The 20,560-nt window shown below is 34.2% G+C and overlaps 1 protein-coding gene across 1 annotated transcript in view; it reads left to right on the forward strand.

Moving 5' to 3' along the window:
• The window catches only part of LOC111045340 (LIM/homeobox protein Lhx5), a 91,314-nt gene that overhangs the window by 65,278 nt on the left and 5,476 nt on the right, over window positions 1-20,560 (forward strand). The window contains exons 4-6 of the mRNA XM_022330730.2: window positions 2,380-2,577; window positions 6,776-6,993; window positions 17,510-17,783. Of these exons, the coding sequence (XP_022186422.2) occupies window positions 2,380-2,577; window positions 6,776-6,993; window positions 17,510-17,783 (690 nt within the window). The remainder of the gene's footprint in view (window positions 1-2,379; window positions 2,578-6,775; window positions 6,994-17,509; window positions 17,784-20,560) is intronic.

A 20,560-nucleotide genomic window follows, 5' to 3' on the forward strand; every position in this document is an offset into this window, starting at 1 on the left:
CGATTGCAAACGCGGTACTCACGATTAGTTTTAAGAAAGGAAGCTGATAGGATATAGTCCAGGCAATGAATGCTCAAAAAAGGGTATAGAGGGAAAAGTTTGGAAGACAATTTTTGACCCCGCAGTTCTGTTTGTGGTAGTGAGGAGGTAAACATATCAAGAGTCCCCACCCCTACCCCCTGTGCTAAGAGGGTGGGGGTGGTTCAAAGGTACCATTTTTTGGTTTCTCGCATATTACTCAAAAATATGCATTTTACAGACATGACTTAACTATTCTATAAGAAATTAAAGCATACATAATTTCCTACAATATTGATCTAACAACTTCTCAATATATCTTTTACTTTTCAAGATATCCGCTCTAAAAGATGTGACATTTTTGAAAAAACACATTCTTCTTTGATTTTTTGATATTTTTGCTCTTTTAACTTTTTTAATATCGATGGGAAAAATCCATGCTGATCATAAGCTTTTAGAGCATCAAATTCTCTTCAATTTGATGTATAATTTCACAAGTTTACGCACATCCCAACGACTTTTGCAGCAGCTTCAGTGTTGAGTGTGAGATCTTATAGCAGATTCTAGGTGGGGAGTGAAATTTTAAACTCTGCAACAAGTGTCAACTTAGCAGTTCCACACCTTCAATAGACGGACTAGAGATGCGTATTTTTGCTATGTTCACCTCCCAACTAGTCTTCATTCAGCTACCAAGTCAAAAATTGTGTTCCAGATGTTCCAGACTTAAATTTAATTGTCAAGTGATCAATTGTTACGAAATTAAAATTTCACTCCCCACCTAGAATCTGCTATAACAATAGAAGGAAACATTAAGTAGTGAAATAATACATCAAATTGAAGAGAAAACAAAGCTCTACAAATCTATGGTAGCATTCATTACGGTGAGCGTAAACTTGTGAAATTATACATCAAATTGAAGAGAATTTGATGCTCTAAAAGCTCATGAGCAGCATGGATTTTTCCCATGGATATTAAAAAAGTTATAAGAGCAAAAATATGAAAAAATCGAAGAAAAATGTATTTTTTCAAAAATGTCACATCTTTTAGAGTGGATATCTTGAAAAGTAAAAGAGATATTGAAAAAAGTTGTTAGATCAATATTGTAGGAAATTATGTACGCTTTAATTTCTTATAGAATAGTTAAGTCCTCTTAGCACAGGGGGTAGGGGTGGGGACTTTGGTATGTTTACCTCCTCACTACCCTGAACAGAACTGCGGGGTCAAAAATTGTCTTCCAAACTTTTCCCTCTATAACACTTCGTTGACTGGGCTAATACATATGGGCTAATATTATTCATCATAATCCATTCAAGATTATATGATACAGCCATCACTAGAAATGCAGGCAAATAACTCTAAAGTATATATTTATATTGGTTTCTTTTTCTTAAACTAATCGTATAATGAATGGACTTGTAGCTTTAAATTCTTGCAGCATGAACTATTGTAGCAGACGTAACTTGTAAAAGGTTTTGGATAACGATTTATTGATCTGGAAAATAACTTTTAAAAGCTTGGTTGACTTTCAGTTAACGAATTTCTCGATTCAAATAGACAATTTCATAATGATTGGTTAACCTTTAGATAACGAATTTCTCTATTCAAATAGACAATTTCATAATGATTGGTTAACCTTTAGATAACGAATTTCTCTATTTAAATAGACAATTTCATAATGATTGGTTAACCTTTAGATAACGAATTTCTCTATTCAAATAGACAATTTCATAATGATTGGTTAACCTTTAGATAACGAATTTCTCGATTCAAATAGACAATTTCATAATGATTGGTTAACCTTTAGATAACGAATTTCTCGATTCAAATAGACAATTTCATAATGATTGGTTAACCTTTCGATAACGAATTTCTCTATTCAAATAGACAATTTCATAATGATTGGTGAACCTTTAGATAACGAATTTCTCGATTCAAATAAACAATTTCATAATGATTGGTTAACCTTTAGATAACGAATTTCTCTATTTAAATAGACAATTTCATAATGATTGGTTAACCTTTAGATAACGAATTTCTCGATTCAAATAAACAATTTCATAATGATTGGTTAACCTTTAGATAACGAATTTCTCTATTTAAATAGACAATTTCATAATGATTGGTTAACCTTTAGATAACGAATTTCTCTATTCAAATAGACAATTTCATAATGATTGGTTAACCTTTAGATAACGAATTTCTCGATTCAAATAGACAATTTCATAATGATTGGTTAACCTTTAGATAACGAATTTCTCGATTCAAATAGACAATTTCATAATGATTGGTTAACCTTTAGATAACGAATTTCTCGATTCAAATAGACAATTCCTCAAGGATTGGTTATATTTTTGTTGACAGGTGATAGCTTACCGTACTCAGGCTCCGAAGAGGATGATGACGACGAGACGAGTGGTGGCATCCTGAAGCACCATCATCTGCACCATGGTCAGCTCCTTCCTGCCACACCAGAAGCCAACAACAACTCATTATCTGATCCTCTGGGTCATCCACCCACCTCCGATGCGAAAACCGCACAGGACGACAGTGAAGACCAAGGTAGGCTCGGCAATCAGTATTCCTATAGTTTCATCTGTAAATCAACTCATGATATTCATCATTATAGAGTTGTATCTGTGGCTTAACCTGTATCTAGTATCTAGGACGTAGCCTCACATAGAGAAGAATTAATAATTGGAGTTTAGTAATCAAAATTGGGGTTGCAAAACAATATCGAAGGACACCCATCAAAGCATATTGTGACACAAATCAATTATAACTTTCAGCTGCACTTGATCATCTCAAAAATATAGAGAATTCAGGCTCAAAAGTTTTAAAGATTTTCAATAATATTTTGAATTTGTTCATTTGTTGGTTTTTGGCTTTTATATCAACCCATTGATATTCAAAACTATAATCATGAAATTTATTTTAGGTATTCAGTCTTGTAAGTGGTTTAAATTGTTGAACCTAACTTCTCTCCCCCAAGAGGAGTTACTTGGGTTAGGGATGCTGCTTAAGGTATAGGGTATCCAATAATTATAATATGTGTTGGAAAAAGCAACTGATGGGAGATTAATTGATACAAATTAATGCTTGATATAATTGTATAATCTAGTTGATGACATGATCAGAATTGATTTTTGATACATTCTTCTTAACTTCTCATTCATTTTCGTGAAATTTGGGTCACATGAGGGTAGAAATTTAGGAGTAAAGTATCCAACCTTGAACAACGAGGATTCAACACAACCCTCAATAGTAGCTCTTATTAGTCAATATTCCAATCAATATTGCATAGAATCGGATTAGATCAATTTGCGGAGAATAAGTTTTACTTTTTTTCTTCAATCCAAGCATTCGTTGTACCGTTGTATTCGTCTTCACATCATTGTTGTAGATTTTTAATGACTTTGTCGGTCCAAACTCTTGTAAATAACATTTTATAAAAATTACCAATAAAGTTTCTGAACATGTCAGGTTGTATTCAAAGGTATTTGATATGAAAAATCCTGCAATCCAGCCAATATTATATCAACTGTTTCGTGTACTCTGTGAACACAAATTTATTGTACTTTCTGAACTCTTGTGAAGTAGATGCTGTAGATATTCATATTCCATTTCGAATTTTCAATAGAATATCCTCCCACACCTTGAAATTGCGTTGCTTAGCAGGTCTCTATCAAAATGGATGAAGATTATTCATTCAATGCGTTATTAAATCGCTCCTTCATCTCCTACTCAATACCGTACTAAAACCATCCGAGAATTAAAACATCTTGAAATCCACACTCTTAAACATCTTCCCATCCTCCTACCATCAACTAATGCTGATTATACCATGCGACTTCAGATCATAATACAGTATTATTTTTTCCAGACATAAGTATTTCTTAAAATATTCTGTCGCTAATAATTCTTAAAAATATGTTTTTCAAGGGTAGTCTTCCGAAAATAATAATGAAATCTCACAACATACGTAAGGTTTGACTGGATCACCCAGGGTTGATGCTAACTGTATCTCTTCATAATATTGAGGATAACTGGTAATACTTCTACAAATAGAGGAGAAAGATGAACGACTGTTAGATAGATTGGACTCAGATGACTCGATAACTATAAAAAATTGCTATCTCTTTCAACATCCATCTATAAGAGTTTTTCCAATTCCCTCTCCAGCAGAAGTTACCAAACCATGATCCAGTTTAGCTCAGCTACTAAATCAATAAGCTTGAGTTGAAGATTCTGAGAGCATGTTACTACGAGAACTCTATGCTGCAGATTAGGCTCAATGAAATAAAAGAACTCACCAACATAAAGAAGGAGGTTCCAAACATTATTTATCAACTCTGTTGGCTGCTTGGGTTGAGTGTACTACGTGAGTCGTAGACTAACACGATCTGAGACTCTGGGATTCTGTTCTGTGTGAGAATTTATAATATTTGGTTGTAATTTGTGGCTGTTGCTGAACTTGTATCTGTTGTTGTTGGTCGCTGGTATTAAAAATTACTGGAGATTAATAACTCAGAATCCATCTCCAGGTATTATCAGGGCTACTGGTTTGGCGATTCGAGATTTTGTTACCAGACAAAGTCAAGTCGATAGGATTGCATTGAATGATTAACTCATGAATGATGTCCGCCTTTTTTATGTACCACTTAATGTGCATTGCCCACTGTCGTGATTAAAGTCCCATGTACGTAATCAGTACAATAACAGTCATGTCAGACGTCCAAACACAATTATTGATGACAAGACATTTATCTGATGTTTTCACGTGAGCGCTAAACAGAATTTATGGTTTTGACAAGCATTCTCCAGTATTTGATTCCTGCATAAATAATTTACCTAGAGAATACATCGCTCATCGTTCTTATTTATTAGTTTCGGAGTCTTACCGGTTCATGTCAGACCAGAGAGATAATAAAATTATTTAAATATCCAAAAAAAGACTTTTATCTGCGAATTTCAGTTTTGTCGAAATTTCAGTTGAAAAATAGTATAGTAGTACCCTTTTAAAAACTTATCAATATGAAATACACAAATTACTAGTTTCAGATTTCTAATCCATTTTCAAGTTTTTGAAATAAACTATTCAATTCAATTTATTCACAACACACAAAAATACAATGAGAAAAGGCAATATACAACAAAACAATAACAATAACAGTAACAATGATATTAACACATTGAAAGACAATATTGCTAAAATGATGTGTGCTGGATGAAAGAGGGAGAAAATACCTTGCCAACTATGGTTTCCCATGTAATAGGCAGGTAAGGTATAACTGAAAGGGAAGGGTCTGTGATAGGGGAGTGAAAGAAGGTAGTTAGATAGGCAGGGCTGAGGGCATATTATTTATCATAAGTTTTTAAAAGCGTACTGTGGTATTATTTTCCAACTAACAAATCAAGTAGCCCTGAAGAGATACGTTTTTGAAAAATGTTATCCATTCATAAATTTGAATTCTTCAGAACTTCCCATGTTCTGAACAGATCAATCCCATAAGACACAGTAACTACTTAAATGCCGAATGGCTAAATAAATGAACCATAACTGAGGAGACCAATTGCTGGTTAAATAGAATATAGATGGAACGATTGTAATTATTGTGCAATTTGCAACTGTTTACCTTAGTGTTACAGAAGTATGAATAATTGGTTTGATCTTAATAATTGTATGATCTTGGTTTGTTGAACAAGGAACCTAGATGTTTAGATTTTTACATGACAATCGAAATAAATATTCTCTATGAAAAATAAATATTCTTTATATTTTTACATGACAATCGAAATAAATATTCTCTATATTCTCTAGAGGCCTAACACTACTTTCTTTCCTCGTCCCATGTTTGTAATTTCATTTATACAAGCATATAAAACTTGAACAGTCACAGTCAATATTAAAGATATCTCTGAATTTAGGTTAGTCTCGTAGTATTTTGCTCTCAAACATAACAATATAATATCTTCTCGGTCGAGTAATTAGGAGGATTTCCATGGTAATCCTTACTAAGTATCTCATTAGTTTTAACTTCGCAGTTTCATGTAAGCACATGAATCTCTTTTTCAATACATGATTTATTATTGCAAATACATTATTCATTTTGGATTTGTACGACTTATTTGCTTTGCTTACTCTCATTACAATATTGCACATATTGCAACTCTTATTATTAATATTCACCTTCTATAATCCATGAAAAGTCTAAGAAATATGCCTTATAGTAAGAGATTAATAATCACAAGATATCATCTTGATCACCTATGTGTAATGTTTACTTTGTTATTCATATTTATTCACACAGAGAGCGGTCAGAAATTTTGAGTTCCAGCGGTCTTAAAGCGCTCAGCTTCTGTACCCTTAGAAGGGTATAAATATAATATACATCCTCCCAAGACCGCTTTGACCGCTGACCGCTGACCGCTCTCTTTGAGCACAGACCATCACATAAGCATTGTGGTTCCACGTTCCACATAAATCTCAATTCATCTAGTGCAATGTTTGCAGTGCTTACGTGGCGACATACTCAAAGATAAACACGAGAGAGAACTAATACTTGATAACCCATCAACTCTTGAATTTGTGGAAAACTCAGAAGAGCTGGATGAATCAGAGAATGATCATAATTTGAAGGAGAAGAGTAACTGTTTATGTTTATTATGTATACTGTCCGTCTCTCAAGATTCCTTGCGTACACTATTTGACCATGTGAATAAGTTGAAACTTATTTTGTGGTATATTAATCGGTTTCAGGTTCTTTGGATGGCGATCCAGAGACGAGGGATTCACAAACAGAAAACAAATCACCAGATGACGGTAACTCTGGCTCGAAACGAAGAGGTCCTCGGACAACGATAAAAGCTAAACAACTGGAAATACTGAAAACTGCTTTCTCGCAAACACCGAAACCAACAAGGCATATCAGGGAACAGCTCGCCAAAGAAACAGGCCTACCAATGAGAGTCATCCAGGTGAGTTAAGCTATCAGTCAATTGGGTTTCAATGTTTTACTGCATGAAAAGCAACATGAAAAACATGCATGCGTGAAAATAGTGTAAATCAATTATAATTGTAAAGAATTTTGAGGAAGATATAAAAAATATGAGTATCGGGAGGTTCGATTTCCGGACTGGCCAATAATTTTTGGATAAAAGATCTTATCGAATTTCTATCTAGCTGTAACCCTGTTGCCAATATTTGCAGTAACTGAAGTCTTCGTAGTGATTTTCAGCATTCAATGAGGATTTTCGTTGAATAATAATTATTAAAAATATGACTATTCAAAATTAAATTTAGTGTCTTCAATTTAATATAAATTCAATATGTTTAACATTGTCTCCCGATATAATATTTATTAATTTGTTCTCTTTGAATGTTCATCTCACATTATTTTTCTCAATGACTATTTTTCACCTACTAAAAATAATCAATTTTGTGATCCACACATCTTTCAACGTCCACGCAAGGAGTATATTCATTATATTATTGTTACACTTTCATTTTATAACTATTATCTCATGATGAATAAATGAATTTGAACGTGTGGAAGAAATATTGAGAAATGTAGGAATGTACAAAAGGACCGTATGAAAATTATATCAGGAGGTTGAGATTTGAGAGGAAAAAATAATACTCTCGTAGAAGTTGTTCACTTCTCGGAATATCTTAGCTTAGTGTGAAGAGTTCATTGAACATTATAGTTAATCTAGATCGGTTGAAATATTACTTGAATTTTTCTCATTGAAATGAAGAATGAGAGAATAAGTATCAGCAAACAACATCAGCAAGTATGTAGTGTGAAGAGCTCATTATATTTCGGGAGCAGTTTATTTAATTGAGTGAGAAGAGTCGGGTGTGTGGTCAGGAAAGGGTTCAAGTCACTTGTAAAAGGGGACAAAACTAGTGAATGCTTCAGGATACGGAAAGGCGTGTGTGGTACCGTGTGTTGTGTGGTAGGATGTCTTTCCAATTTCACATACGTCACATGAGAGGCGACACGTCGTTAATTCGCGTGTCTTCCCTGCTCTCACACTTACACACGTGTGAGTGATGGCGCCTACCTAATGAATTCGCTCTCTCGTCTAGCGTTCAGATCTCTTCATCTCAACTTATTTTTAAACGCTCGATATTAAGTTGCCTCGCCTCATTACTATCTCACGGTCTCCTCCACACCACTTAAACTCCTATTTATACATGACAACACTCGGCGGGTCACTTAATTTCAGATAATTTTTGGCCTATTATTAATTCTCAGAGTGTGTTCCCCTTACATCATCCGAATTTTTTCTTGGATTTTGATCAATCAGAATAATCGAGTATCTATAAAATATTGTAGTTCTATTCACGTTTTATTCACAGATTATGCTTCATTCAATTTCTAACTTGTTTATAAAGTATGATTGAGAGAGATTACCTGAAGAGATTATCAATGAAATAGGATATAATCTCGATTGAAATTAAAACAATCAATTATTCTAACTTTGATTCTAAGAAGGCTACTTGATATTCAATCTAGATCAGTTGAAATATCACTTGAATTTTGCTCCATAGAACGAAAAATGAGAGAAATTGATAGAGAAAATAAGAAATTGGAGTATGTAATTTTATGGAAATATTATTATTCTATTCAATTTCTACTCAGATTGCCATATCCGACAATCTTCGAATCTCTTTTCCAAGTTCTATAACATTAAATTCCAAATTAGTAGTAATTTAGAATCATGCTTAATGCGAAAATTAACCAATGAGAAAGGAAACATCTTAATGGGATCTAGACCCTATGGTTGGGATCTAAAAGTTCAAACAATTTTTTTCAATTCCTTTTATTTGCCATCAATACAATTACAATAAATTATTCAAGAAATGCATAGAAATAAAAATAAAACATAGCTTACAATCAAAACAAAAATTATAAATTAAATATATTTAAATCAAAATCTATTCACAATGAATAGATGTGATGGATAGGGTTTGTGGCATTAGATTAATAAAGAGAATATGAATATTAATAACATTCATCCGTTCAGTTTTTGAGTTTCATAGTTGATGAGATTGTATATTATTGTTCAAAGTAGACTATATTAGCTATCACGATTCATTAAATGTTATTTTCACATACTGTCATCATGTGTATGCAATATACAAAGCAGCTAAGGATGGATCAAGGAATCATCATATTTCATACTTTAATTTTCGTTTTCTGTACTCCAACTGATCAAATATATATTTATTCCATAGACTCAATAGTTGTTCTACTGTTATGATAAATAGGTTTTATTGAAGATGGAATCAATTGATCCTGTGAATAAATCATGCGTTTCTCTGGTTTTTTTAAACTATCTCCAAGGTTAGATTGATGGTAGGTTTTACATGCGTGTCACCAGGAATCCCGTAAACGCTTCTAAATTATTCTATAATATTCTAGTGTGGAACCATTCAAGTGACGCGGCTGCACGTACTTCAAAGTGTATAAATTTCAAAATGGAATCTTTTACCGAACCGAGAACCAGTATTCAGAAAAAAAGAAACTCCAACTATTTTCGGTTTTCTATTGAATGTCTCCTCGCTCAGAGAAAAACACTTACCGAGCTTTAAGATATGTTCGTATCATAAAATGCAGCTTAAATCAACTTTATTTTCAAGGATCTCACTGTGTAGGTTAGGTATCTTCACCTCCACGGTATCTTCGAGCAGCAACAATGGCAGGATTGTACGGATATCCAGAACCCCTTTTACACGAAAAAAATACACTCGTAATATATTGAAATATATTCCGCATGCCCCGGCACTCGAATAACTGTCAGTATATTTTATTTCCTACACTTTTACTACTCGCTTTTTCTTCCTTTACTCGTCTCTATTGTTGGCCATCGGACTAAAGGTGTTGTTGGCCATCCAGTAGGCCTGCCTATCTGTCTCCTCAATGAAATGATGTCCAACCAAACAAATCCCTCCAGACACTAAGCTCTTCGATGCAAAATCAAACAAGTAGCGCGCTTCTGAATAAATTTGATCCATTTTCTTTACGAGGGATAAATTATTGAGGCTTGGAGGAATACCAATTTCATGGAATAATCATGATTTTAAGGTACTCGTGTGTTTTATATAAAGAATATTCTCATCAACCAACCAATTGCTTCTGCTTGAATTTCGAATGTATCAATACTTGTAACATTATGCTCATAACTAGGCTTAAATGTATCTTGGTAATAATTCGTTACCCAATCATTCAGTCTTTATCTGTGGCACGAACTCCTATGATATTCATGATCACGATCAGTGCTATTAGAATTCAAGTTGACCCTTTATAATTCACTTGTTCACATGGTTCACTCGAAATTCATCTTCCAGTCTTACACAAATATTTGTAAAATTATTGTCCATGAGTCTGACATTTTTGTTATTTACTCATCCCTAGTGAATTTCTTTCAAAGTTAAATAGTGCATTATGCATTATTGTATTCATCTCAGTTGTAATGCAAGTCGAATAGTAGTCTGTTGTCGCATACTCTTATATATCACTCATTACAACATTCCCACGAAGCATTAATCATATTTCATAGTACCATATTCCCCAACTTGAAAAAACATTCTTCAGCATTTCTCTCTGTTTCAAGATCTATCAATATTGAACATCTGATTGTGAACCTTGACTGTCCTTGTCTATTGAAGGACTCTTCATTGTTCGTTTAATATGCAATATAAATGTTAGTTGAACGAGCGTTGCGAGTTCCTACCTCCAAATTGAGGTTCGAGTCGTCCTTTATTGGATATGTTTGTATGTTAAACTTCAACTGGATCTTCTATACTGAAACTGTAGTCTTCCTTCTTCAAGTGATTTATAAATGATGTTAAAATGCTTTCATTTTATCCATAACAAAAACTTCCCATACAACATATATACTCTTCGAACTATTATCCAGATGAAGTTCGTTAAATAATAGGATCAAACTCCTTTATCGTTTATAAGCTGAAAAAGGATACGTGCTAAATACACATTATATCAAGTAAGCTTTAGCCAAAATCAATAATCACCAGGGGAGAAAAACATGTGAAAGTTGTATGGGATATTGTGAATCAATTCCAACTCGAGATTTCAATAGAAAAGCTGAAATTTCTCTAGCGAGCGAGTTTTCCAGCTCGGTGGGCTCACTGGTCATAGACAGTTGATATATTAATTGATTGAAAACGCTGTAAAAAATGTAAATTAGTTTCAAAGCACTTTTGAAAATTGCTTCACATTAGAACTTCTATCAAAATTTGTGATCGATTCAGTTAATAGTGAACTACTATTCACCTCATTTTAAAGAATACATTCATATATTTATTTATGAAATATCGTGTTATGAGGATACTTCCGGGGGAAGAATTCCATTTATCACTGTAAAACAATGTAAAATAGTTTGTATTCCAGTTGAAATTGTAATGGGTTCAACATTTGAAACTATGTAACTTGTTAGCGATTTATATTGCGAAAAAAATATAAAACTAGTTGTTCTTTATTCACTCTAATTCCATATAATATTGTGTCTAAGCTTTCATTGTCAATCGAACTACGATACCAAATTTGTTTGCAAGATTTCCTTTGAAAAAATAAAATTGAAATAGAAAATATTTCCTTGGCGGAAATAGTGAATAATGATAGATTGTTGCACTAGCCACCGATCAATGAACAATACAAAACAACAAGAAAACAATAAAACCAGTCAAAGATTACGCTTTAGTCACAGGAAATTCAATAAGTAGGTAGACCCTACGGTAAATAATGCAGGTGTTGTATTGTATTGAATTGGTACATGTCAGCCTGTAAATAAGTTACAGCTGCTGAGTTGAAAAGCCGGATTGTAACAAGCTTTTTCATATTATGTGCTGTATTTTTCACATTTTACAAAATTGGTCCTGTAATTGGCTTTGAAAGGAGCAATTTCTTTTGCGGCTTTTCCATGGTTAGCCGTGACACCTTCCATGAAAGGCAATATGCCATGGGAATTGTATATTTCCCTAATCATTACGAAGAACAGCTGCTATGTTTGTTTATTATCCACTACATTACAGATTTCTTACTTTAGTATTTTAGTATACTCTTTTAGAAGAACGTTCCGCAAAATGGTTCATTTTTGAAGCATGAAAATATTATACTCGTTGATTCAATCCAAAATCGATTTTGCCATCTACGTGAACAAACAAAAAATCACTGTTTAAAAACGATTTTTCTTCTCAATAAGTTTCCAACTTTAACTACCGTACTTTTAAGTTGTACACACAAGAAAAAAAATCCAAGTATCCTTTTTAAAAATATTAACTCACAACATGTTTCAACAATTCGAAATGATGATAATTTAGAGTAGCCCTAACCAGAAGTTAATATTAATCTCAGATTATTTTTATATCAGAGATAACAATAATATACCGTTATTTCAAAGATTAAACAGCCTTCTCACATGGCACATATTTTATCACGAACTGAATAAAATCTCAAAAAAACATCACACATCAACAACAAAAATGACTCAAGAATTCTTGGGGAGAAGACATTGAAAACTTTTATTAAAATTTTTCAATTATGAGTGATATTTATTTGATTGTAGCTCACTAGTTACTACTAAACAGGTATATACTCAAAAGAAGAGTATGCTAAAACATCAGCAATAACTTATTCATTGATGCTGAACTCTAGTTTGCTATGTACAGTACATATTTCTTCTGAAGAAAAGACTATAATCGTTCACTGAGAACATACCTCAGTTACTCACCTGAAAATCGATCGGTTGCTCTTTGATAAGCCGTTTTCAATCTCATTTCTTATCGCAGAAGGTGGAAAACAAATTTATTTGCCATCGTTATCGATGAAAAAGGAGTTCATTTATTGTTGCATAGGACAAGAAAGGAACACAGTGGGGCGTTTACAAAGCCTTCCTCTTATTGGCTCAACAGTTTTAACGAGCTTGTGAGATTTTTTCCACCGGGGTTTTCATACGGTGCGTGTTTGATGTAGGGTAAGATGTATAAGTGGCTGTGTGCATGTTAAGTATGAGAAAAACATAAAATATCCCTCAACCATAGTTTACGGGACGTTGTAGCCTACCGTGAGATATAATAATTCATGCCAGAAGAAAGGAGATTTGGGCTCTTGCTGAATGTGATAATAGCCTTAAAAACATGAGGTAGCCGTGTATTTCAGATATTTTACGCCATAAAATTCATGTTACAATGTAAATAATCAATCTGCAAGGTGGTAATGTATGCTGGTGTAATTTCATTTTTCTAGTCAGGCTTTTCAGTTCTGGGGCAATGGCTGCTAACCATCGAAGATGTGGATGTGTATTAGTCAAACTTACATTCAAAGACAGATATTTCCAATGAATCAACGTGTAACTTCTTCTTAGGTACGACGTTCGTCCACATGTTCACATTCAACTGATATTTTTATGCAAGAATTCATAAATGATAGGTAATAGTTGGCTTGCACATCATCCCTTACAACCATAATTACCCTTACCACATACCCTTCGATAATTCATCTTCCACTCTCACATTATCATAGATGGATAGAGTTACAAGAAGTTCCGTAAGATCCCTAACAACTATAAAACTGAGCCTTCAGATATAAACTTTTTAAACCAGAATGATTTTTCTCTTCTATATTGCAGACCAATAGCTTTCCTTACTGTTTGATGCTATTGGGTGGGAAGCTTTTATCGAAGTATAACATTGATGAAATAATTAAAATGATTCTGCAGATTTCCAGGCAATAAAACTTAGAAACAATAGCGACTTTTATTGTTGTGAAAAACACGTAAAATAGGATGACGTGCATAGTAGTATATTGATGTGCAGGGTAGAATAGTGGTGTACTGTATAAAAAACTATGTAATGAATACATATATACTGTAGCAGGTATAAGTGATCGAACTAAGCAGGCGTCTACGGTTTGGGTACAGTAGGTAGACACGGACTATTGTTCTCTATTTTGTAAATCATGGACAAGGTTTGGTTCTTTTGAGTCCTATGAAGAATGAACTTCAATTTGTCACGGCTAAGTCCAGTGGCTCTGCCTGGTCAGACCTGATCGTTTTCATCTATTTTTTCAACTCCACCTCCAACCATCATCATCTTCATCGTCATCAAAAAACATCAGCAAGAGAATCAGATTGAGTATCATCATCATCATCATCTTCATCCATCCACCTAACTTATCTTTTTCTTCTGTATACTCCAACGTCACCTATCCCTTCTCTACTGTTTCATTTAGTATGTTTTGCTGACGATGAGTCACCGAAATCCATGACTTGTGCGCGGGTAATCAAATTAAACTTATTTTGCAAGAACTTTCAATACAAATAGGCATAATGCATAATTATAGGGGTGCACACGTGAATTCTCTTCCCTCCTCCTCGCGTACCACACCCCCAAGTATTCAAATCTTCAGTAACACCCCTCCCGACCCCCAAAAAAGTCATCCTTTTCTGTGAACCGCTCAAGAATGGTTTTGAACTACTAGGAACACTCATGTCTATATGCACCACCTAGGTTTGAACGAAATTTTATCAGCTATCAGTTGAAACCCGGAATGTAACACATTATAATGAATGCGACCATATCTTCTAGTAAACCAAGCTTATCGTTAAACCTAGATAGGCCTGAAATGTGTAATAACAATAAAAACGTGGTGGTGAAGCAAGATATTATGCTTGTTTTGAATCATAGATTTTGTTCTATCATAGTATAATAATAGATGATATATATTCTGTATATTATAATAAACGTTTTGTATATTATTATGAGTTGATGATATAGGAATAGACAACTGGAAATATGTACAACTTGAAGCCTCTTCAGTCTCCACACTCTTCTCTTTACATTTTCATTAACAAACTGTTTATAAACATTATTTGCGATACATTTACATATTACACATTACAAGCTATAATTCATTTATGCTTATCAATTGTATCACTAGACTCAATTTCCTTTCTTCTAAAATGTTTGTGAACGTTTGATTAGGAATGTTGAACACAATGAATTTTCAGTTTCCACGGTAGAACTCAGAACTCACTTGTTGACAGTGCAAGAAACGCCCTTATGTAAGAGGTCTGAAGACCTCACCACTAATAATTATAAAGCACATCTATCATTATCATTGTTTTTATGATCAACATTAGCTGACTTGACCAGAATTTGAATTTTTAATCTCCACACGACCCATAAAAACTGGGATCCCACGCAGGTGATGAACAGTATTGATATGTGGTAATTTTTCTCCATGGCTAGATGATAATAGAAGAAGTTTTGTGGAGGATCGTCGACTGGCGAAGTTAATGGTTTGGGATGGAAGCAGACAAGTAGACTGATGACTGGGCGGAGGCGGTTTTGATTTTTTTCCATAAAACTGTGACGGTTCGCAGTCCTGCACCGACAATAAATTCGAGGTCTCAGAATAAATTAGAAGCTCTCCAGAAGTAAAAGGGTAATTAAAAGGGAGAGGCCTGGCCTACCGACGAAGGCGGATCATTTTTCAACGTGTTGGGACGAATAAGAGTCGAGATGAATGCCTGCTTGGTCTGCAAGTTTCACCCGCTCTTCCGTAACGGGCGGCAAGTCATTAAAAAGCGGAATGTAATCTCATTTTTTCTTAGCTCACCCTCCCGAAGGTAAGCAGCGAAGGCCGAAAGAAAGGGCCGCAGAAGAAGACTAGCGCAACAACTAAAATAACAACAAACATAATTGTTGAGCACTGCCTACAATATGGCGGATGTCGATCCAACAGACTTTTCAATCCAATCTTTTGTCTTTTGAATCGATTGCACCGCCAATCACACGCATTTCGACCAATCATCGCCACCTTGCATTCAACACCAACCAGTCTAGAACCAGTCTGGATGAGATCACCTCCAGCTCCTTCTTCTAAAACACCACTCAAATCAACATCAAGTACAGTATTTCGATCATTTGAGTATTATTATTCACCCTACTTCAAAATAACTCTTTGCACAATTAATAGTTGAAACCATTATTAAAGTTACAGTATTAGGAAATATCAGTAATATTTTGATATTCCATTGTCCATTTTATGAACCATACATGAAAAAATAATATTTTTATGGATCAAATTTAGCGAGATGGCATATCCTAATGTTCTGGAGCAGTTCCAGTTCACTATTGCCGCACTAGTCATGGATGCCATTTTTATCCTAGCCATCATCCCTTACCTCATAACCCACGCACCAGTACGACTTATGTTCAGAGTACATGACTTACGTGTATTAGATTATAATTATACGCTCTGCTTATGTGAGCATCCTTCCAATAAATTGTTGGAAGAGAACAATGTTTGAAATAAGACAAGACCATTTCTCGCCTAGGAAAGTCTGGATTGGAAAAATATTCCCAGGTCGTGTTACGTCATGTGCGCGACAAGCTCCCCATGAAGTTGATTTTTGGGTGCTGGTATCCAAATACGAGCTTGTCTGCATTCGGTGCTGTAACACTGTTTGAGTTATAACAGATGTAAGTGTATTGGCAAATCGAGGGACACTCATAGGGCCTGTATAAGTACATTGTATACACGAATTTGATAAATTATAAAATCATTTAGTAATAATGCGTGGCCGGGTGGGCCTGGTGCAAGGTTCGGTTGTTGGCCCCCCTGGGTTCTCGCTCACAGCATGGTAGCGGCGGTGTCTTTGTCTGAGACCCATCCCCGTACCTTCCGCCTTATCGTCAATTCTCTCTCACATCACATTCTTTCTCTCTTCCATCACACGCACGCACACCACCGCAAATCACCAAATGGTCTTTTGCAAGCACCAAAACGCCGCAAGACACTAGCGTCGTTACATTCTATTTTTTGTCTCTTTCATATTCTTTGCGATTTCAACTCATCATCGGAGAAATGTAATTAATTTGTCCTCACTCTATACATACACGCCTTCTCTCTGACTGCGTCATCTAGCAGCTCATAACACTACCAGTGGTTCTAACAAAGGCAGCCAAATTCTTATTGTTGTGTCATTTGAATTCACTCCAAGTCATGCAACTAAATTTTATTCATTTCGGTATCAGCAAATGCGTAGTTTTCCTGAATGAAGATCGAAATTCCCACGTCAGGTGCTCTGAGGTTCAATATCATATGTGATGATGAACTATGAAGAATATATATATATATTATATATATATATATATATATATATAAATATATATGAGCTGTATGTTAAAGAAAATATAGTATCTTCTTCTTCTTCTTCTGGAACCTGAGTGAAGTTCAGAGAAGAATAAGATGACCGATTCCAAATTGAATAATTGGGATAATTCATACTTCATTAAATAATAACAAATACTTCTTATTTGAAATTTCTCATTTCAATTATATAGGACATTTATTCAATTCATTCCATGAGTACTGTATTAAAGTTTTCAGAATTGATGCAATGAATTTATACTCCCTATCCGACGACTAACCACAAGTCCTCTTCCATTCTTCTGTTACAGGTGTGGTTTCAGAATAAAAGAAGCAAAGAAAGGCGGATGAAGCAACTGACGTCGATGGGTAGAGCGCCGTTTTTCGGTGGTTCCCGTAAGATGAGAGGCTTCCCGATGAACCTAAGTCCTGGAAGTCTGGATGAGCCACCTCCAGGCTTCCCCTACTTCGCGGCCGATGGCAAATATGAGTTCGGCTATGGTCCTGGCGGCTTCCACCATGAGTTCTTCCCCGGACACCATGGGCATGGCCCCCCTGGCCAACCCCTCTCCTTCAACCCACAGGGTAAGTTCAACTTCAAGCTATTTCAAATCTTTCCATATTCTTTCTCAGGAAGATGCTCCAAGTGAATCAGTTTGTCTTAGCTGCTCCCAATCATTCATTGTCTTCCAGTTTGTCCCAATACTTAATTGTGTCTTAGTTACTTCAAGACATTCATCGTCTTCCAGTTTTTCTCAATACTTTAATGTGTCTTTGTTGCTCCCAAACATCTATTGGCTTTTACTTGGCGTTAATTATTTGCTGTGTATTAGTTTATCACAATACTTTGATTTGAATTCTCCAATCATCCAGAAAGCTACTACCAGTAGTTTAATTTTCCCAATCCAATTTTGTAATTCATGAAGCTGCTATCAATAATTCCTCGTTCTCCAAGAGGTTGCTTCCAGTAATAAATCTTTATTCAGAAAACTGTATTTGAACATTTATTCTGTTCAACTAATTTAGACCTATCATGGAAATATTGAGGAAGGATTAGCTACTAAATTTCGGGTGAATTAATGTAAATAATATGAGAGTAACATTAGTAGAGAGTGAAATTAGAGTGCAATAATAGTGAATATTAAAGCTATGGAAAATTAGAATTGCATGTGTGAATTAAAGTTTTATGAGAATAAAAATGTAAGAATCACAATGAGCTAGAGAGAAATAGGTTAGATTGAAATAAGATATAAAATATTATACAAATATAAAGTAGTTAGTAGAATACTCAATACTTTCAAATTATTGAAGAATAAAACTCATTCACTTGTTGACTGTTTGAATGAAATCGAGTTTTATTCAATGACATCAGCTTATTCATAACAATTATACACAGTTTAAGTTACATTCACATTTTTATTTCCATTAAGTTAGTCTATTTTTGTGATTTTCGAGCTTTGTGGTATGTGGCTAGTACTACAGCAACTTAGACTCTTGTATGATATTTCCTATTCAGGAACATGAATGCTGACCACAAATAAATCATAAGTTACATGATTTAATTTCATACATTATTTCTAGTAGACCGATAATTTTACAACAATATATTGTGTGCAAAATATAGTCTTATTCATTTCGAGAATAATTTCTTGTGAGGTAATTATTTGGCTCAGGACGTCAGGATTCAGGATGTACGTGATATTACTCTACACATCCATGAATGTCTTACCATCGCATAATAAAGTATGTGCAAGTCAGGTGAATAGAGAAGTTCATTACTTTGAAACCACAAAGTCTGTTGTACTGGGGAGCTGGTAGCCTATTTGTAGCATAATACTTTTTCATCACGCAAATATTCATGTTTCGCTTTCAATAGTGTTTATGTCCTAGTTGGAGATTATTGTAGCTGTTTTGAACAATGTGTGAATGATAAAATGAATAAACATAAACCGCTTCGTTTTGATTAAGTGCCGTGCTATTTAAATTCGTTTCGAAGCTCACAAAAACACTGTCGACACTCTTGGTGATTTGTCTCATGAACAATAACTTGAAAGCTGTAAAACTTGTACTTATATGCTTATTTTGTATGCAAGTTAATGACAACTTGTAAGTAGTTTACATGTCAATGATTTAACGCATTTTTGTTCAGAAATTATTTTTTGTTCAGTTTATATTTATGCTGGTTTTCCGGGTCTTAGATGTTGAGAATTTGGTACAAGTGTGCAAGATCAGCTAGTTACGACTTTTTGAAGGCTGAATCTTAGACTTGAACTTTGCAAAATCTCGTTACGTTTATTCCACTTATCAATGATTTTATCAGTCAAGGAGATTTCTTCTTGCACATAGGAGACAAATTAGGATTTATTCCTAGGTGACAAAGCTTTGTCAGAGTTCAATTGTGCATGAAATTGAAATCATTATAGATGATAATCTACAAAGAAGATTCTAAAATACTTATTATATTAAATATGATTAGAGTTTGATAATTCAAGATTCCTTACATAATATTCCCATTGCTCCAATCCAAATCAGGTTTTAGATCTAACCTTGATAATAAATTTTGTGCTAGTCATCCAAATTCAAGCTATTCATACTATTTAGCGTGCTTCTACGATACAAATAATATAAATATTCGCCTGCCTTCAAATAGGAGTGTCCATAAACAACACTCATCTGTCCACGATTTTCTTGAGAGTATACGTCGGATACACTATAATGCATGAATATTTCTGAGACCCACATTAATATTAATTGAATATTCTTAATGAATTATCGAATATTCTTATTGAATTATCAAGATATACCAGTACGAGAATTTGTTTTAAACTGTGTCCTATGTGTACGATTATCGTTTTAATTCAGTTGCTTATGATTCTCTTCGCAATAAACAGTAATGCATTGTTTATGGATTATAATTATCAATCACAGTGCATTAAGATTCAAAAATGATTAGCACATAATATTATCATCTACAAGCACATGACTTGCGTATCTAACTATAGACCATGCTGGAAAATGCAATGTGGAATAGTTCCGTTTATGTAGTGGGTACTAGTGGTCACGTTGTGTTTACGGTGAACATAACAAGACGTTCACTTTGTATGAGGGAATTCCATCTTCTTAGTTTTTGTCATTCTCTTTTTCTTCTCAGTTCTAAAGCTCCTAAACCTTACAGGCGCCTTCCTCGTCGTCTATTGGCTACGCTTCAACCGGACAATAAAAAACGCACTACGGACAATATACATGTTCAATATAAGCAGATAGACTGTATAATATATATATATATATATATATATATATATAATATATATATATATATATATATAGAGAGAGAGAGAGATTTACGTGGTAGTGCCTCTTCT

Source organism: Nilaparvata lugens, chromosome X (genome assembly GCF_014356525.2).
Source record: "Nilaparvata lugens isolate BPH chromosome X, ASM1435652v1, whole genome shotgun sequence".
In the NCBI taxonomy this organism is placed as follows: Eukaryota; Metazoa; Arthropoda; class Insecta; order Hemiptera; family Delphacidae; genus Nilaparvata; species Nilaparvata lugens.